The sequence below is a fragment of the Phyllostomus hastatus genome, unplaced genomic scaffold, assembly GCF_019186645.2.
Source record: "Phyllostomus hastatus isolate PE091 unplaced genomic scaffold, TTU_PhHast_1.1 phas_contig_148, whole genome shotgun sequence".
Lineage (NCBI taxonomy): Eukaryota > Metazoa > Chordata > Mammalia > Chiroptera > Phyllostomidae > Phyllostomus > Phyllostomus hastatus.
Window position 1 is genome coordinate 7,195,244 of NW_025333607.1, and position 20,563 is coordinate 7,215,806.

Below are 20,563 nucleotides of genomic sequence, written 5' to 3' on the forward strand. Positions count from 1 at the left end.
AAAACAAGCTGCAGAGTGGGGCCAAAAACCCAGGTGGGGGAAGGAGCAAAGCAGCTTGCCTATATAACCTTCTGCTAATGTACACAAAAAACAGCTTCCTTGGGGAGATGTCAGCAACTCATACACTTGTTTTCCCACAGGGCTATGCAGTGTTTACTTAACCATTCCTTCATTTCAACACATACAGGGTGGGGCAAAAGTAAGTTTGCAGTTGTTCTTAAGGGAAGTAACATAACTAATAATACAAGAATAAACTGTTTCACATACCTACAACTGTAAACCTAGTTTGCCCCACCCTGTATTTACTGAAACTCCGTTACTACGTATGTTATGATGTGCACACAGTTACAGCCACTGTCTCTGCTCTTAAGACACTTTAAAGGAGCTACATGAGAGAGATTTATGTAAACAACTGTCTATACAGGGTAAAAAGAAAGGTATAACTAGCCTACACACCAGAGCCCTGGGGGCAAAGAATAAAGGGATATATAGTCCTGAGCAAGTCATCACCGAGTGGGCAGCAACAATGTAAGATGATGCGTGAGGGAGACACTTGAAGTAAGAGCTGATGTTGAGGTCAACAGGGAAGGGAAGGCATTTGAGGAGAAAGAAACATGAGCAAAGGCATTGGAGGGATATGATTTTTTTTTTCTTTTCACAACGTGGAGTGCACGGTGGAGCTGGTGGACGGTAGGAACAGAAAAGCCAGCGAGAGTTAAATCACAAAGGACCTTGGCTAAGCCTCTATGGCAATGGTCAGCCGCCGGAGCGTTTGCAAGCCCAAGAGCAGCTTCAGGTTTACCTTAGTTCATTATGTTGGCTAAAACTAGCAGCTAAGCAGGCTAAGACTAGACAGGGTAAGGACTGAGAAGGCTAAGACTAGGCAGAGGCAAGAAGACCAAAAAGGAAAAACAAAAACCAAGGCTAAAGACTAAAAAAGTGAGAAAAGGTGAGCGCAGGGCAGAGGGAATGCAAATGTAAGATCTATCAGAGATACTCAGGATGTACGTGAATTGTACACAATACCAGGGTGTTACAGCTACAGTGGAGGCAGGCGTAAGGAATGCCTCTAGGACAGATTTCCTTTTTGCCTTGGGCAACTGGCCAGTTTTACCAAAAAGGAACTGAGGTGGTAGTAGGATAGGGGTCTTAAAGAAAGACATAAACTCGGCTTTTGCCAAGTGTATTGGGAGTCTACAGGACATTCAGGTGGAAAGTGTCCACCAGGGAGCTGTTACGAGCCTGCGGTTCTGGAGCGAGATCTGGGTTAGAAATATGGACTCGACAACTGCATGAATGAACCTGTGCAGAGAGAATGGGACCATGACAAACCTAGAGAAGAACAAAGGTAACACTAAGCGTGAAACGAGCGTCAGCTTTACAGTTTCTCTCTCCTCATCCCGGACCAGGGAACACTTCGTATCCCGAGGCTCAGCAAAGCCAGCGCGCAGAGAGGCTCGCGTGCCAGCTGTTGGAGGACCAGCCCCAGGCTCGGAGTAGAGAACAGCATCCGGCTCTCAGTTCCGTTTCCCAGTAAACTGGAGAGTAGAGCCGCTGGGGAGCGGAGACAACGCCTGCACTCTCACGCGAGCAGAGTCCGGCGGTTCCCGGCTGCGACTGACGTCATCATCAAGAGCCCGTCGCCCGAGCCCCACCGCCCTGGCCACGCCCCGCGGCGCGGCGCTTTGACGTATTTGCAGCGCGCCCTCCCGCCCCTTGGGTGTTCAAGCTCCGCGCGCTGCCCGTGTTGCAGCCACACGACCGGAGCTTAGGCGCTTTCAGTATCCTTTCCTTTCCGTCATGTTCTCGGCCGTCTCCTCTCCGCGGACGCCGGGGCCTGGAACCCGAAGGGGCCCGATGAGCGGGGTCGGGCCGGGCTCCACGCCGCGGGCGACGAGTAGGAAGGGTCTAGCCCTGGGGTCTACAGTCGGCTCCCCGGTGGTGTTCTCTCCGGTCGGTCGGCGTAGTTCTCTGAGTTCGCGGTGAGTGGTGGTCCCGGGTTGGATCTGGCGTCTCGCAGGCCTTGGCGGGCCCGGTAGGGTAGTGTTTCCAGAAGCCTCCGGAATCGGAGGCGGCGAAGGCGACTGCCAAAGTATTGGAAAAACAGACTTCTGCTTCCCTTTTGGGTTATTTCAGCATCACTTTAATTCACTAATTGATTCTTCGCTTTGCCCTTTTCATGGAATTACCTTTGTATAGAGATGAAGAACAAACTGGATTTCAATCAGTGGCTACGTCCCTCCCCCTTGCTTCCCCTGCGATCTGGTGTAAGTTACTGATGACTCTCTCTTCATCTGTGTAAAGGCGATAGATAATATCTCCTCGGAGCCTGTTTCTCTAAGGCCAAAAGGGTTCATACGAAATGCCACGACGGGATATGAAGTAAAGGTGGGAATGAGGACCTCCAACCCTGGAAAATCATTCTTCATTTAAAACCTAGCATACCGACCGCCGTTAATGTCTGGTGATTGGGATTATAAAGGGCTTTTAGGTACAGAAGCTAATTTTTAGCCACATTAATAGGGAAAAGGCTTTTCATACAACAGTAAGATAAGAATAGTTTTGTAACCAAATAAAAACTTGGCGCACTAATCCCCCTTTCAAAATTAATGTAGATCTTTGGGAGAGGGTAACATGTTTCTGAATAGTATCCTTTGAACTCCTCTATCAAAAATGAATTTTCTCCTGCAAGAAAATGGTAATATTGGGTAATTTTATTTTTCAATTATAATTTACATTCAATATATTATTTTGTGTTAGTTTGAGGTGAGATTTTGCAGTACATTAAAGGAGAAATGATTTTTAAAGAATCCATGGTATCCTTGATTTTTGTGGTTTGAAGAGTGCCCTTCAAAGTGCTGATCTTGTTGTGTTTCCTCTCCTTTGAGAAAAGAACGAATAAAAGTAGTACTTTATTTCATGTGTTTTTATTTCTTCTTCTGGTGATCATTTTAAGAGGGCCTGTTAGAATACTCTGTTGGTAAACAAAGCTCCTGACCATTCTGTGTCCTCTCGTTTAATCCTCACGTGATATGAAACAGAATAACTTTTAAACTGGTAACTTTACACTGTTTTTCTGAATGTTAAAATGAGCTGAGAAGAAAACATAATTTCTGCTGCTGTATCTGCTGTATCGAAGGCCAGGTAACGGCAGATGCTCACCACCCATCCCATTTAATCTCTTGCTTGATTGTACAGATCTGGTAGATTCTTGTAAATCTGGTGGTGACGGGGGCTTAAATATAATCTAGTCCAAAGTTTATGAAAGTTTTTTGATTTTATATTCTATTTTGTTTTCAGAAATGTTGATTGAACCCCTCAAAATTATCCACAATTTCAAAAACACTGATCTAGTCCCACGTTTTTATTTCACAATTAGAGAAGCAGAGTTATGAAGAGTTGAAGTGAATGGCACATGCATGTAAACACTAGAGTTTAAGAGTCTGAAGCCAAGTTTCACTAAATCCTATCAGATTTTTTTAATGAAAAATATATTTAATTACACCAAATACATTAGCCAGAGTTTTTGTGTTCCACTTCATATTTTCTTGTTTATCGAAGCTCTTCTGTTTATTGTGAAAGCATATACGTGAAAACTGGGATAATGGGAAATTTAAGTTATGGTGAAGGACTGTGGTCTCTTTCCTTCAGAGGAACACCTACGCGAACGTTGCCACATCACTCCGTAACTGAAGCTATGAACTATGACGTGAAAACGCTTGGATTATTTCTTCCTGTTACAATTATGGAAGCATTAAATAAAGGTGGGTGCCATTTTCCATTTGCCTCTATTAGCAATTCAAGTGAAGCCTAATTCTAGCATGGAGATTGAAAGTTGTGCTTTCTCAGATACATTTTTACCCAAATGGAGAGAAAGAGGTAACCTACGTGGTTTTTTACTCTAATTGAGAAGTATAATCCGAGAAACAGAATGAGTTTATTTTAGCATAGGCAAGTTAAATCTTTAATGGTTGGTAAGAGAGCATATGCAAAACTCAGTTCAATTTCAAAAGTTGAGTATATGAAATTTAACTTAAAAAACAAACAGCCCAAAATTAGTGCCTCGTGTTACTGGGTTTAATAATGCTGTAAAGTCGGTCTTTGTTCCATTTCTGGATTTTGTGTAGCATCGCGGAGGCCCCATACGCAAATGCGTGATGTTACGTGGTGTGCCTTTAGAAGATTCTGCAGGCAGGGGAGTGGAGTGGAGGTTTGGAAGATGCAGTGAACACAAGCCGCAGAAAAGCTGCGTTAAGGTTGAGGGTCCGGGTGACTGAAGAGCAAAGTTCAGAGCATCCTCAGTGACCTGCCTAAGTCATTTTTACTAAAAATTCCATTCTAGATCTTTGCGATTTTTCTGCAGTGTTGTTTTTCAAGCTGTAAGTAGTGACTGACATCAGTTTAGTAGTTTATAACCAGCATTTTTTAAGAAATGAAATAAAATAGAATGCTGAAGATCAGAATTCATCTCATATAATGTAGAATAAACTTTGTTTTATTTAAATAGTGTGTGAGTGCATCATGATGTAAAATGTATTCCATGTTATGAATGACAGTCAGAAAAGTTTAAACTACTCCATTAGAAGGAGTATTTCTCATCACCTTGAATTTGCACATCTTGCCTGTAAGTCTTTGGGAGTTTCAGGTGCAGTCGTTTTCAGACAACTAAATTTCTGTTGACCTCAACCATGCATCGTTTTGTTTTAAATATATATAATGCATATTCCCCCCACCCCCAAATACAGTATATATCATATGTTAAAAGCTTTTAAGAAACTCTAGGTTCATGCCACCAGGCTGTGTTATTAACAAGTGGTACAAGAGTCCCTAGAAACAAGAATGTGTACGCTACGCTGAAGCAGTGTGTAAGCCTGGAGAACTCTTCCCCAGGCGAAAACTGCTGGGCGTTAAGTCAGTGTCCTCAGGGGCTCCCCAGTAGAGGGTGTGGAGCTGCTACAGTGCTTTCGGGAAGAAAGTCGCCGAGCAGATAGCCCACTGCAGCAGAAAGCCGCACTTCGCCTGGGCATAATTTGTTATTACGGCGTGCACATTATGGATTCCTTTTATTTCACCTCTCCACCCTGCCTTTCAACAAAGAGCAGTGGTCAAATTAATTATATTTCCAGTGCTGTTGATGGACGTTTACCTCCAAAGCGTAAAAGAGCAATATGCTAATTAAGTTTTTGTCACTTAATACAGAATGTAACCCTGTATGTCTCCATATAATGAAGTAATTTTTTGTATTTCCAAAAAGCTTTTGTTTCAAAGATTATCTTTCCTTGAAATGTTTTGTGTATTTAATAGGAAGATTTATTATTTGTGTTGCTTTATCAAAATAAAATTATGAATGTTAAGTATTGCAGAAAGATCTGTTTATAACAAAAATTAAGAAAAATTAAACCTAGGCCCAACATATATTAAAGTGGTTATCAAAGTTAAATGGATCTCTTGTTTTGGATATTGGTAACTCAAATTATATTAAAGAGTATTTTTGTTGTGAATTAATCTTTTTTGTGCGTGGTAATTTTTTTGCTGAAGAATGGCCATAAGAGTTTGGTAAAAGGAAGTTTTAGGGGTTGCTGTTACTCACATGCTAAGATGAACTGTGGACCGTATGTTTTTATTTAGAGGGTGATCAGCTGACTGTTCACATAGATGAAGGCGGATGGGCTTGTCTGGTCTGCAAAGACAGACTCATTATTTGGAAGATGGCTGTGTCACCTATTTCTAAGGTAATGGCTCTCTAGAGAGAGAAAAGGAGATAGAGGAGAGGAGAACCAATTGGCTCTTAACTTTTACCCTCAATGTTTAGAATTGTTGCAAGACAGTGATCTGAATCTACTCAAGCATTATGGATTTGCATTTTCATAGTGATATGAAATACCGAGCATGCGTACACATTTGTGTATTGGGAAGAAAGTTTCTTAGATGCTCTGACTAACTGAGCCACTGGTAGGGTGAGATATTGTAGTTAGGAGCATAGTGAGGGACAAATCGGGAGGTGGGGGGACATAATGAGTTGGCAGAGGAAGTCTGACATTCGTCCGAGTCTAAGAAATATTTTCTAGGCAACTTAGTATAATCGCTGTGTAGTCATGCTGATGTTAAATATCAAATAAACCAGTTAAGACTAGATTGGGAAAATCCCATAGGAAGCCTATGTACTTCCCTTAACCAGTAGACTATTTTCAGTCCTGGAAGAGACTAGACTAGTTAATATTCAAGATCCAGTCTAGCTCATAAGCTTTCCTGATTTTATATCTCCTAAGAAACTTTGTTTTAAAATTACTGAAAGCTGTGATGAAAACCTTATCAAGAATTGTGAGAAGAAAGTATATTTGTAGCATGATATTTCTAGCAATGAATCAGAATGGAAAGTATGCAGAGAACGGAAGTAGTGAAGTCGGATGTGTACTCAACAAGTTGGATTTGATGCGAAACGTCTTTTGTTTGGCCTTGTCCTGCAGTTAGCCGTTTGCAAAGAACTTCAGCTGCCACCCAGCGATTTCCACTGGACTGCTGACTTGGTGGCTCTCTCCTACTCTGATCCCTCAGGGGAAGCACATTCTACTCAGGTAAGTGACTTAAATACTTACTGAAATAGTTTTGTTCAAATGCGGGAGTTCTAAAGTTGGAGGGGTCATCGGACTTATCTCGGAGACATAACTTCAAAGTTACAGGAACGAAGACATTGATGTTAATGAAGAGATGGCCACTGGGACCGTGGAACAGAACAGAAAAGACGCCCACGCACAGGTGGCCCTTTGATTTTTGACAGAGGTACAAACACAGTTCAGTGAAATAAGTTTGGTCTTTCCGGTACGTGGTGTTGGAACCATTGGTCATCCTCATGCCAAAAAACAACAACAACAACAAAAATCCCCCTGAGCCTCATAAGTATACAAAGATTAACTCAAAATGGGTCACAGATTAAAATGTAAAACTACAAAGCTTGTGGAAGAAAACAGGTGAGAATCGTGATGGCCTGGGATTAATAGAAGAGTTCCTGGAAATCGCCAGAAGCATGATTCGTAAGAGAAAAATGGGTGAGTTGCACTTCGGCAAAACTGAAAATTTGGCTCTGCAGAAGGGACAAGAAAACAAAGAGACAAGCTACAGAGTGGGAGAAAATATCTGTAAATGAAATAGTCAACAAAAGACTTGTGTCCAGAAATAACTCTCCAAGCTTCCTAAGGAAACAAACACCTTGATTTAAAAGCAGCAAAGGACTCGAACAGGTGCTTTGCCAAAGAAGGTATAAGGATGTCAGATAAGCACAGGAGATGTTCATCACATCAGGAGCCGTTAGGGAAATGCAAATCAAAACCACACCGAGAGCCACTGCACACCCGTTCCGATGCCTGAAACACTACCAAGTGCTAACGAGGATGTGGAGCAGCTGGGACTCACAGGGCTGGGAGTGCAAAGATGGTGTGGGCACTTGATTTTCACTGTCCTGTAAGATTAAAATGCGCTTTACCATACCCTTACCCTGGTGGACCCAACAGATCCATTCCTGGCTATGTACCGTAGAGCAATTGAAACTTATGTTCACACACAAAACAATACACAAATGCTGTAGCAGCTTTACTTATGATAGCCAGAGGTGGAAACCGTGCGAATGTCAGTTAGCAAGTAAACGGATAAACTGGCTTAGCCATGGAATGGAGTACTGCCCAGCAGTAAAAGGAAATGAACTATTGACACATGCAAGAACCCAGATGAACCTCAGGTACATTATGCTAGTGAGATAAGCCAGTGTCAAGAGGTTACCTTCTGTGTGAATTTATTTGTGTGACCTCCTGGGAAAGGTGAGACTGTAACCATGGAAACAGCGGTGCCAGGAGTTAGGGTGGGGGGAAGAGTGAGGCTGTGGAGGAGTCGGTCCAGGGAATGCTGGGGGCTTGTGGCACTGTTCTGGGTCCCTATTATGCTGTGGTAGTTAAAAATTCAGTTTTACTGTGTGATAGTTTTTTAAATATAAAAAGGAGTTTTTACTTACGATTTTTCCCAATCAAATAGTAAATTGCTCTGGCTTTTCAGTATCAGTTTCATCAGACTACTCCCGGTTACTGGGTGCCTCTTCTATTGTGTTTGCTGAGTGTTGTCTGGTTTTCAGTCTGTTGCGGTCATGGTTGCCACCAGAGAGGGATCCGTTCGCTTCTGGCCCAGTCTTGCTGGCGAGGACACCTACACAGAGACTTCTGTAGATTTGGGAGGCGATAAGATGTACAATTTCCTGACAGCAGTGCAGGTACATGATGGGTATTTTTTTTAAGGATTTTTTAAAAATTTTATTTATTTTTAGAGAGGGAAGGGAGGGAGAAAGAAAGAGAAACATCAATGTGCGGTTGCTGGGAGCCGTGGCCTGCAACCCAGGCACGTGCCCTGACTGGGAATTGAACCTGCGATGCTTTGGTTCGCAGCCCGAGCTCAATCCACTGAGCTATACCAGCCAGGGCAATATTCTTTTATATTTATTGCAAAGCTGCGATGTGGCTTGGAAGTGGGATTTGAATGACTAAAAACGCAGGGCTTTGAGCAGACCACGCAGGCCAGGGAGGGATCCAGAGGAGACAAGACGGATGTAAGGGCCTGTGACGTGAACAGTTGAAAAAAAGAAAGCCCTTCTCACAGGCTCTGAAACAGCAACACCTGACAGTCGCTGCTGGTGTTGACTTCTTTCAGGAACACTTTACAAGAGCGAATTAAAAACTCCTAGACACTGTAAAGAATGGTTTGCCAATGTGTGCTTTGCAGGCTTACCAAAGAAACAAAATCTGATGCTTGATTTGTTGAATCTGTAATATGGTGAACCTGTGATTTAAAAATCAGGAAAGAATATGCAGTTTAATAATACAAAACTACAACCAAAGTTCTTCTATATAGAATTAATAATATTAGGTGAAAGGATTCATAAGTAAATTATTTTAATAGCATTGTTCCTCTTTTTATTCTTTCAGATTTGTTTTAAGGTATAGGTGATTTTTCTCTATCAAATCATTTTGTGTTCATTTTCTTTGCCTTAGTCTTAGATGCTTAACTGAACTAATCTCATCATGTTTGTTCCCAGGGAGGAAGTTTTATTTTGTCCTCAACGGGAAGCCAGCTGATCCGGCTGACGCCTGACAGCTTGGGCAAGATCCATCAGCGCATCCTGCCTCAGGGGCAGGGCGTGCTTTCGGGGATTGGTCGGAAGGTTTCTTCTCTTTTGGGGATTTTGTCTCCGAGCAGTGACCTCATGGTAAGTTGATAAAGTAACTTTGTTTTACAAGCTTGTGTCTTGGTGAAATCGTGAGTTGGAAGTTCCCCCTGAAGTTGCTGTTGCCGCCCTGTGAACAGCAGTGCACACGGAATCCCACTTTTGATCTTTTCATTGAAACATTTTTGTTAGGATAGTCAAATGGGTTTATACCAGTCCCCTCACATACCCTATCTTAAGGCATACAGATTATTTTATAAGTGCTGCGTTCTTTGAATTAAAACTACTAGTAAAAGGGTAAGTGTGTTTAAGGATTAATTTTGCTCTCTGGACTTAACCAGAGTGTGTTCCCCGCTCCCGGGACTGCAGCTCTGTGTGCGGATGACTGCGGTCCAGATCTGTTTGTTGGTCCAGATAGATCCGCCTGTGGGCGGGGCTTCTCGCGCTCCGGATTAGCCAGGGGAGGACAGTGGGTGCAGACATTTGTGGCGCACCTGCTCACTGTTAAGTCTTGGTTTGGGGGGTGGGACAGTGTGAGTCCCTTCGTAGCACGTTAGTCATTGACCAGGTCCTGCAGGTTTGACTCCCGTCCTGTCATTGCATTTCCACACCCATCTGTCTGCTTCCGTTGTGACACCCTTGTCCACACTGTTGGTGACTTTCCTGGGGGCTCTTGGTGCCAGTCCGTTGCTGCTTCTGTCCCATCAGTGGCCAGAGTCCGAGCGCAGGAGAATTGGAGATAGGGTCTTAACTCCAAAAACTCTCAGACACAGGCAGCGGCCTTGGCGGTTACCCAAGCACGTCTTTGCTTCAGCAGTGTCTGGACGGAACAGACTCAGGGACCCCTTCTTTCAGCCTCTGACCACCTTCCCATCTGGTTTCCAGTCGCCACCTTTGGAACCAGCTCAGCCGTCCTCAGCCTCTGAGAGCAGCCAACACCCTTTTTTGACCATATCTCCTTACTGCCGAAAAATCCCAGAGCCTTCTGAATTATCCCACTGAGCTAGGGCTGCCATCAGCTGGTCAGCCTGCATCTGCAGTCCTCCTACGCCTGCCTCTCTCTGGGCGTCTGTTTCCACCACGACGCTGTGGCCTGGAGGGTGGGGCCCCTTCTTCTGAGAATTGGCAAAGATGAAAGGCAAGGGTGCTGAGCATCTTCTAAGGATGTAAAACCAGCACAGTGGCTGTGTTCCAGGACGTGCTGAAGCCTTCCCAAATGAACAGGGTTAAACTCAGGATGCCATGGAAGCCACCACGACCTTGGAGAAGAACCTGATCCAGGCCCTTGTGGGTCTGCCTGTGCAGACCCTGAGCTCTGACTTCCTGGAGAGCCACTTCCCGGATGAGCAGGTGAAACTCCTCAAGAAGATGAGTGACACCTGGCTTGCCTCCATAGGCCAGCCAGCCTCCAGGTGGTGGTGGGCGAATATCTCTGAAAGGCTCACCCTCAAAAAAAGAAAAAGAAAGAAAGGCTCGCCCTCAAAAAAAAGAAAAAAGAAAAAAGAAAGGCTTGCCCTCAAGCACCACTAGGAGCCTGTGAAGCCCAGGCACCTTTGAGGGGCCCCTCTGCATCCCCCAGGGTCTGGTTCCTGCCTGAGCCTCTCCCTGCAACCACTATAGGCAGCCTTTTAACCACCCCCGGAGTCTCCCCCATGCACTGGACCAAATGGAAACAATAAAGCTTTTTGCAGCAAAAAAAAAAACAACAAAATTCTCCTGTATATCCAACCTAAAAAAACACCACCACATCTATGCTTCATAGGCAAGCATATACTTAAAAGGCAAAATGACTTACTCCTGTATAACTGCACGGATCCCTGCCGGATTTGTTTTCCTGTGACACAGCCATTGGTGACATCGCCCTTGCTTATGAGGTTTAGAACCTTAGGTTCAAGACTCCGCTGTGTGTCCCTCGTTCCTCATTCGAGCCTCAGTTTTGCCTCTTTGGGTTATAATCAACGTTCCACTTTGATGGGACCACTAGTTCTCCGAAGACCCTTCTGTTTTCCCACCTCCCAGCTCCGCTCATCGTGGGCCTTCTGCCTTTCATTTCTGCCTTCAAGGTCTGTTTCAGGGTCACCCCTTTCTTTGAATCCTAAGTGAAGAATTCTGCTAGGAGTACTAATCCAGAACCATAAAGTATATGAAATATGAGTGTCAGAAAAATAGTGTATTAACGTTGTAACTTAATCTATAAACTTGACTTTTTTCTCCTCTCCATACAGCTTTCAAGTGTCCTTTGGGACAGAGAGAGATCGAGCTTTTACAGCCTGACAAGTTCAAACATCAATAAATGGGAAGTAGATGAGTCTTCAGAAAAACAAGTGCATAGCTGGGATATAAATAGAACCCTGAAGGAAAACATTACTGATGCCATTTGGGTAAGGAACAGTGATGTTTCTAATTCGTTTAGTTTTATTCAGTAAAACATTTTAATGTATATAAACACAAATTTTATTCAGCCATCAGATAAACAGAATTGGGTATTCAACCTCTAGAGATATTATAACTCACTGATTCACTTAATTTTTAAAATGCATGCATTCATTCAGTAACTGAGCTACCGTTGGTGAGGCATGTTACCAGGTGCTGGGGAAGCAGGGTGAAAGGAAATGATTACTACATGCAGGGGTTGATATTACTGATATTTTCACACAGGGATCTGAAAGTAACTATGAAGGCATTAAAGAAGGCGTCAACATTCGATACTTGGATTTGAAGCAAAACTGGTAAGCAATTAATTTGTCTTAAAGAATATGAGTAGGTGTTTAGAAAAATAAATTGATATCTATTATAAAATGACGAGCAATCTTGCTACATCGTCTGATGCTCATCTTATCATACTTGTACACCGGGCCGAATGTTCTGTGTTCCTTATCCGGAGATGCTAGTCCACCTGAGAGAGAGAAGCAGTTCTCAGCCGTCAGCCGTGTGTTCTTACCCCCGTTGTCTGCCGTGGTCAGAGGCGCAGCTTCTCTTTGCTCACAGCCCCAGCTTCTCTCCACTGCGGAGATGCCTTTCCCGCTGCTGCTGCTGCTGCTGCTGCGGTGGAGCTCACACTGTCGTCCTCTTTCTTCTCCCGGGGCGGGGCCAGGCACACTCCTCCAGCCCTTTTTCTGTTGCCAAGGGAGCCTCAGTGAGCCAGCGTTTGAGGCTTCATTGAGTAAAGGAAGGATGGGGTGAGGATTTTTCTTGGCAGGACAAGTTAGCACTCAACCACGGTTTGCATTCCGAGTGAATTTTCTCTTAGAAACGGTGCTCGGGGTGGTGCCTGAGACCCCAGTCAGTCTGGCACAGCCAGTCCACCCCAGGGTGGTGCCTGAGACCCCGGTCAGTCTGGCACAGCCAGTCCACCCGCGTCGTTTCTGAGCTCTGCAGCCGCAGGCGATCCGGAACTCAGAACCACTTGTGGCGTGGTTTCTGTGAGGAGGTGCGTAACGAGAGCAAACATGGGACTTGCAATCCTGCAAAACATAGCTTGCCAGAAGTTAGGGGCTGTCCTTGTGTGCTTTAGAGTAATTTAGTTTCGGAAGGACATTGCAGTTCTGTAAATTTTCTCTTGGGCTATCAGTAGGGATCCTTTACCAAAACTATCAAAGAAGTAAAAATAATAGTATACGTCTCATTTCCACAAACAGTTCAATTGAATACACTGTGCCAGTTTCCACTCATCCTCACTGCCCATCCAAGGTGGAGAAGCACAGCTGCACACGGCCCACTGAGGGCCCATGACACGGAGACACGGACATTCCTTACGTGGTCCTCAGAGTGGAGACCCAGCTCGAGAACGGGGGTGGGAACGGCCTGGGAACTGCTCTGTTGCACCAGAGCCAGGGCTCGCGCCCCTGTGTTGTCATGCCAACACGCTTCCACTGAGGCTGTGAGGCTAGTGATCCTTTTCCTTCTAGACCCTCCTCCCCACCTGTCCTCCGGGTTATCCGCTCATCACTCCTTCAGGTCCTCGGGTCTGCTGACCCCTGCAGAGTGTCCTGCATATGGACGGTTTCTTCTGTTTAAACGTAGTGTTCATCTTCCGTGAGAAGGCTTGTAAAAAAGGCTTGTAAATTTGAGCGACACAAAGCTCAGAGACCTGCGTTTTAGATGTAAAGTTAAGATTTTTAATATCATAAATGTTTTACCTTGTATGTACTCACATAAAAATTGGTCAAGTTTTTACTGACTTGCAAAATTGTGATGACTTTCTTATCTTTACCATTTACAGTAGTTTCATGTTTTTTAAACAAGATTTTTTTAAGTAAAGGTGTCAAACATTTACAAACGGGTTTTTGTGCGAACTCTGGTTTTTATTTTTCTTGGCTAAATATGTGGGAGTGGGATTGGCCGGTCAGATGGTGAGTGTGTGTTTAGTCTGTGAGAAACCGCCAGGATGTTTGCCCAAGAGACTGAAGGTCTTTCTTGTGCGCTGCTTTAGTGATGGGCTCCTGGTTCTGGCGGCAGCGTGGCACCCAGCAGACAGCCCGTGTCTGGTCTACTACTCTCTGGTGACAGTCGAGGATAACGGCCACCAAATGTCGGACGCAGTCACTGTAGAAGTCACGCAGTATAACCCGCCTTTTCAGGTGAGATTTCTCTCCAAGTTAAATCACAAATGGACAACAACATGCTGGGCTTTCTTTCCCTGACTGTGGCAGGGTCAGATGCTTTGAGAGATTCCTCTGCAGGGCTTGCATGTATTTTAAATAGCTACTCAGTAGACACTGCATTTGAGTTGCGATCTCAGGCTTGCTCCTTTGCTCGGGCTTAGCTAAAGAAAAATGAAAGTTGAAGCAGTGGACCGCAGGCAGTTTGCTTCTTGGGCCCTCGCTCTGCAGAGACGCTCACTGGTCTGCTGCTGAGCAGAGAGGAAGTGGTGGCGGTGAGCTGCGTAGGGGACAGTGAGGAGGGTCCCCGAAGGGACTGGGCGTCGGTTTTGAGCCCCGAGTATTGGGGAAACATCCCCTTTCTGCTCAAGGTGGGATTATATTTGTGGGCACTGTATACTCTCAAAATTCGTATAAATGATTAAAACCATTAAAAGATCTCTAATGTTAAGCTTCTTAATAGCAGTTGAACATAATATTTAAATAACTGTGGAGTTCGTGAGGAAAAGCCGTAACAGCTGTAAGTTAATTTCATTTAACCTTGTAGAGCACTAGTTCTGTTAAATCCTTATTCTTAGTATGAGCTATGAAACTGCGTACTGTAAGGAAACCTTCTGATCTATTCTTTTATGTTAATGAACTATAACACGTATTCTGATTATGCAAGAAACACGTGCCCAGTGTTAAAATTTTCAGACAATGCAACAGGTATAAAGATATTGAAGAATAAAAAAAAATTATCCCACTTTTAATGTTTTGTTTGTAGAACTACTTCTTTAAGAACAACTATATTATTTTTAGCATTCGCTACTTTTAGTTACAGTTGACCTTTGAACGATCTGGGGGTTAGGGACACCGATCTAACTCCCCCCCTCCCCCACAGTTGAAATTCCACGTAAACTTTTGGCTTCCCAAAAAATTACTCATCACCTACTGTTAACTAAGAAGACTTACTGATAACATAAACAGTCTGTCAACACACATTTTGTGTATGTATTATATGCTGTATTCTTATAATAAAGTAAGCTAGAGAAAAGAAAATGTTATTAAGAAAATCATAAGGAAGAGAAAATACATGTCCAGTACTGTAATGTGTTTATCAACACTGTAAATTTGGCATCTGCAAGATGAATTGTCTTTCTGTTAGCACATACATCAACATTGTCTTATATGATACAAAACACTGGGTGTTTTTGTATGTGTTGTTACTGACACTAGACATCGAAGATGATGTGAAAAAGGCACATTTATTGGCAGGTGTAACGGTCGTGCGTTGCCAACGGAAAAGCAGCAGTGTGATTGCTTTACGGTAGCCTGGTGTAATCCGTGCGATTGCTTCAGGGCAGTTGGGAATCTCCGAACATCTTCCAATATATTTATTGGAAAAGGATTCACATTTAAGTGGATCCCTAAAGTGTTTACCAATCTAAACTAAGAACTATAATGAATTAGTCCTTTTATTTTTTCTTTGTATTTATTAATAGGCTTCTGGTTAAAAATCTTATCAGTATGGAAATGTTTTAAAAATTTGCTATTTGTAGCTCAACAAATTTCCATAATTGCTGTTTATTATAAGCTTATTCTGTCATATTTTGTGAGTCATTTCTCAGGTAGTGTTTAGGTTTTTCATGGGGACAGTCATTGAATTTTTTTATCATTGTTATGAGATAGTGGTGTACAAAAGTGGGAATAATGAAATCCTACCAACAGGCATTTTTGTTTCAGTTTTTACTAGATGTAATTTTAAATCTAATTTTCAGTCCGAAGAGGCGCTCGCGTGTCGGTTGATGGTCCCCGACTTCTCGAACCAGACCGCCTACCTGTACAGTGGGACTGCCGTCTTCGTGTGCTCCACGGGGACTGGGAGGTTTTCTCCGCCGCAGGAGAAAATTGTCTTCAGTACACCAGGTACCGTAGTGGTTTCAGTAGTGGTCTTCATTCTTTTTCTGGAAGCGTTGCTCCGGGCGCAAGCCTCCAGGTGTTACTGGGACGTTCAGGACCACGCACTGATGGTAGCTTAAGTCACAACTGAACTGGAAAACCAGAAGGGTGGTAGACTTCCAAACTGGTGTATGTATGGGCAGAAAATAGTAGCACCTTCTCCAGAAGAGGCCAAGAAGAAAAGGACTGAAACTGAGAAGCAATTGCTTATTTCTGGTTAGGAAGAGTGACTTGGTCTGAGTTGTTCTTTAAGTGTGTGCAGACCCCTGGATAAGAAGGATCTCAGGTGTTGGACTCATGGGGGAGGGAGAAGTGAGGAAGCTTAGGGAGAGCCGTCCAGGAGTGAAGAAAGCCAAACGGATGGTTTAATCAGTACATTTGTCTACAGAGGAAGGGCAGAGGGCAGAACCCAGCTGAGGCAGCGGATGGAACCTAGGTCTCCTAGTCCCTGCACAGAAGCCTTGGCCGCGGTGGGTGGGACAGCCTAAGTAAGGCACTGAGCGAGCTTAGACTCTCTGCCCGCCCCCCACCATTGGCTTACTCAGTAAGTCGAGGAAGAGTGAGGCAAGAGAGCCCCATCTGATTGCAAAAGCTGTTATTTTTGGATTTTGCAGACTAAATAATTTTATTTTTTTTTCGCTTAATATACTTGCTGCTGTCCTTGCAAGGCTAGTTTTTTTCCTTTTTCTTTTTTCTCTTAATTGATCTTAGGGAGAGAGGAAGGGAGAGACAGGCATCAATTTACTGTTACACTTACATATGCATTTGTTGGTTGATTCTTGCATGTGCCCTGACTGCGGGTTGGACCGCAGCCTCGGTGTATTAGGATGACACTCCAACCAGCCGAGTACCCGACTGGGGCAAGACTGGTGTTTATTGTCCTAAAGCTGAAGGACGCAGAATCCACTACTTCAGATAGCAGCAAGTTCCTGACATTGGATCTGGGATTAAAGAACTGAGTTTGAAGTAGGAGTGATACTGTAAAGGACAAGAAAATGTTCTTAGCATGTCAGGATGATTTTCTGCTATGGAGCTAGATTTTAGAAAGCATTCATTTGTCTGTATAATTGATTGCGTGGTTTTCTTCCTTTTAGGGGATCGTATTTTAGGAGCTGGCTCCTGTGGCGGCATTCCCATCCTTTTTTCTAAGAAGAGTGGGCTGGTGTCTGTGACTCCCAGGGAAAATGTGTCCGTGCTAGCAGAGGACCTTGAGGATTCCTTAGCCTCTTCAATTGCTGGACCGAGCAATGAGGTAAATTCTAGACGGTTTTTAAATTTTCATCAGGCTGTTTCCCACAAATGTTCTGAAAAGTGAGACGGTTTTAAAAGAATTGTGATGGAAATACATTCATTCTTTTATCCCCCTCATCCGCGTTGTCCTCTTTGCCAGGAGCAACTAAATTTAAGTCTCGTAGCTGTTTTTGTATTTTTTTCCTGTCTTTCTAATTAACCTGCTTATATCGCTGCCTCTGGATTCACCCAGTTTAGACAGTCTCTTGATTTTCCGTTAGAGAAGATGAGAAGTTGTGGTGGCCTGTTACTTTCTCTGCCTCTACCACCCCAGTATAATTTTCCCCATTATAGTGACAACGTGAATATTCTTCATGGTTCACAGAGCCACGTGACGTACTGATTACGTGTCCTTGACTGCACAGCTTCCTGTGAGTCTCGGAGTGTGCGACGGACTGGTTCTGTATTTGCTTGCTTGCACCGGCTGACTTGGCCCGCACCTCCAGCAGCTCCGGAGGTGCCGTCAGCAGGGTTTTTCCCGCAGTCCAGTTGGTAGAAACGCGACCCGTGCTGTCCTTTTCTTTCACCCAAACCCTCGTGGGCGCCTGCCCCTGCACCGCAGATGGAGGTCTGCGTCGTCTCCTCTGCTCTGTCGTCTGCCCTTCCTCCCGCTTTCTGTCCGCCAACGTCAGGGGTTGAATCACAGACGTTTGGGTGGTTGTGCTTGTTCTTCTACTGGTTACTTTGGGGTGGGTTTTGAGAGGGAGACTGGGGTAGAAACCACTAATTTTATTTTTCTGTTATCTCAAAACTTTGAAATCCCTGGTCTGTAGGATTTATATCATTCTTTTATAGGATATTATATATCATACTGTTTAGGGTCATTTCCATTTGACTAGTATGTGAAATATATACACTATTCCTGTAAGTAAAAATTCAGGTGATTTGGTACAGTTTCAACAAAAACTAGTGATTTTTTAAAAAACCTTAAGTTGTCATGTGATTTTGTGGTACTGCTGTTCTCAGAGGCCGTCTCACCGTACTCCGATTCTTTAAAACCCCTGAAATCCTGTTGAAGCTTGAAGTCAGCCATTCTGCTTGGTAACAGACATTGTGATGAGTTGTATGAGAGCAAAAAAGTTGGTTGTGCTGAAATCCCCAGATAATTTCACTCAGTTACATACGCCTTTCCGGAGGACGTCGGTCGATCGTTACGTCGGTCGGTCATTTGGTGCGTGTCGTCGTGTTGCAGCGTGTTTCACGCACATGAACCGTTGGTGCGGGGCGTGTGGTAACCAGCTGGCATGCTGGGCTGTTGCCTTCGCAGGCAGGCCCAGTTTCGAGTCCAAGAATTAGAAATGTTCTGGTACCGTCGCCTCTAAGTCACAGTTTGATATTTTACAGAGTGTGGTGTTTGAGACCTCCACGAAGAATGAGCCCATGGCCCAGGAAGATAAAACCCGGCTGCTGAAAGCTGCTTTTCTGCAGTACTGCAGGTACGACAAGCTGTTTGCATTGAGGCTTCCGTCTGACGTGCTCCTTACTTGTTGACAGAAGCCAGCAGAGACCAAGTCCCGCACGCACCACCTCCCAGCCACCTGCACTGGCCCCTTCCCTCCCCTACCCCGCTCCCTGTGGGGTGGGCAGGCGTGCTCCCTGTCTTCGGTTTGAGTGGACCATCTCCTGCTTCCCTTCCGACTGTTCCCCTTCAGGTTTTCTTCTTCAGTTGTACGTTGCTGGCTGTTCTCATGCCGGCTCTTCCTCATCAGCCATCACTCAAACTTCATTTGCTGTGTCTTAAAAAGACTGGTCTCTGTGTCCCCCTCTGGGCTCCCAGCCCTTCTCTCTGTTCCTGTCCACAGCTGACCTACCCGAGAGGTTGTCTGGTGGGCGGGTTGCTGCTGTCCCCCATTCTTTTCTCTCCTCCCTGCACAGTCCCTTCTCCTTCTTGGGCTTCGTTTGCTGGAGAAGCACAAATCTGCCATGACCCGGGCCAGTGTGAACAAATGAAGAGTGTTTATGTTCCAGCACGTCCAGCACTGCGCTTGTCTTCCCCAGCACTTATTCTGCCTTCTCCACCCACCCCCACCCCTGCCTTGTTGCAGTGACAAGTATCACCATCCACTCGTTTGGTCGGAGCGGGGACTTGGCAGTCACCCTCTTACAGCAGATCCGACTAGTTGCCGGAACAGCCTCAAGTGTCTTCTCCCTGCAGCTGCCGAGAGTGCGGGCCCCTTCAGCTGCCTCGGTGTTTGCGTGCCTTTCTCGCTGGGCTTTCCTCCCTGCTGTCTGATCCCTCATGTCCTCTGATCTTGTGCCTCATCCCCGCGGGGTTTGTCTGTGTCTTCACGTGAGCCAGGCTTCACCTCCTCTTGGCTGCCTTTTCACCTTGTCCCCTGATCGCCGACCACTTGAGAAGAGTCTTCATTCTTTGTGTACTGACTCACCCTGCCTTTAACAAGGCCTGCCTTGGAAGCTTCCTTCCCCTTCTCCTCCCTGCATAGCCTCAGTCCCCTTCGGTGGCTTCCGTTGTCCCCCGAGATGCGGGCGTGCTTGCTCACGAGCCTGGTGTGTGCCCCTGTGCCACCGCGTGCCCCTCCACACATTCACCCCGCCGGCCCGCCCACACCTCCTCGACGGGCAGCCCTCTCTTCCTCCGGGGGCCCCTCCCTGCCGCTCCGTGGTTGGGGTTCCCCTCTGTGCTGCCCCAGCCATGGTGCGGGTGCAGCTTCCTGTTTCCTCGTCTGATTCCTCCCAGCGCTGTCCTCCGTGCAGTCCTGGGGTGGTTTTTAATGCTGTGTCTGTCCCTCTGTCCCCAGTGCCTAGCGTATTCCAAGTATTCAACCTGTGTGTGATGAACTGACGAGTGCGTGAGAGTTGTCTGTTTTCAATAGTGTTATTAAAATCGACTTCAGGCTAAAACATGGACTTGAATTTCACGATTAACTCTTTCATGGTGAGCACTGAAAATGTTTTGCCTCCTTTCATACTCTCGTTTCCCAACTTCGTTTCAGAAAGGATCTCGGTCACGCACAAGTGATGGTGGACGAACTGTTTTCCTCCCACTCGGATCTGGGTTCCGACTGCGAGCTGGACGGAGCCGTCGCCCAGATCAGCGTGGACCTGGTGGACGACTACCCAGCCTCCGACCCGCGGTGGGCCGAGTCTGTCCCCGAGGGTGCGCACGGCCGGGTGTTGGCGGTGTGGGACAATCTGTTTTGAGAACAACTTTCTGGTTCTTTAGTTAAAAGCGTCTCAAAGCGTATTTTCTTTTAGTTTCTGAAACAATTTAATGTTAATTCAGTATTTTAAAAAAGGTTGTAACTTTTAAAGATTTTGAGATGGGCTCCAAACAGACCTATATGACAGGGTAGAAACTGAGGAAACTTTGGGGCAAATCAGCTTGTTTTAGCTGAAGACAACTGTTAATTAGCCCTACTTAGCTGCCTCAACATTTTATTTCTGAAAGGCAGTTGATGTCATAGGGAGCACTTGCCACTCGCTAGCCCCTGAATTAAATGATAATTTTGGCATAAGCACCGCATTTGGCTGATAGAAACTGTACATTTCCCTAAGGGCTGCAGTGAGC

At 45.1% G+C, this 20,563-nt stretch overlaps 1 protein-coding gene across 1 annotated transcript in view; it reads left to right on the forward strand.

Moving 5' to 3' along the window:
• Nucleotides 1-1,715: 1,715 nt before the first annotated feature.
• NUP133 (nucleoporin 133) overlaps nucleotides 1,716-20,563 on the forward strand; it is a 41,326-nt gene continuing 22,478 nt past the window's right edge. Inside the window, exons 1-13 of the mRNA XM_045817741.1 lie at nucleotides 1,716-1,982; nucleotides 3,652-3,764; nucleotides 5,629-5,732; nucleotides 6,468-6,575; nucleotides 8,120-8,254; nucleotides 9,074-9,244; nucleotides 11,428-11,583; nucleotides 11,861-11,931; nucleotides 13,635-13,782; nucleotides 15,564-15,711; nucleotides 16,839-16,996; nucleotides 18,379-18,470; nucleotides 19,989-20,152. Of these exons, the coding sequence (XP_045673697.1) occupies nucleotides 1,801-1,982; nucleotides 3,652-3,764; nucleotides 5,629-5,732; nucleotides 6,468-6,575; nucleotides 8,120-8,254; nucleotides 9,074-9,244; nucleotides 11,428-11,583; nucleotides 11,861-11,931; nucleotides 13,635-13,782; nucleotides 15,564-15,711; nucleotides 16,839-16,996; nucleotides 18,379-18,470; nucleotides 19,989-20,152 (1,750 nt within the window). The 5' untranslated portion in view covers nucleotides 1,716-1,800. The remainder of the gene's footprint in view (nucleotides 1,983-3,651; nucleotides 3,765-5,628; nucleotides 5,733-6,467; nucleotides 6,576-8,119; nucleotides 8,255-9,073; nucleotides 9,245-11,427; nucleotides 11,584-11,860; nucleotides 11,932-13,634; nucleotides 13,783-15,563; nucleotides 15,712-16,838; nucleotides 16,997-18,378; nucleotides 18,471-19,988; nucleotides 20,153-20,563) is intronic.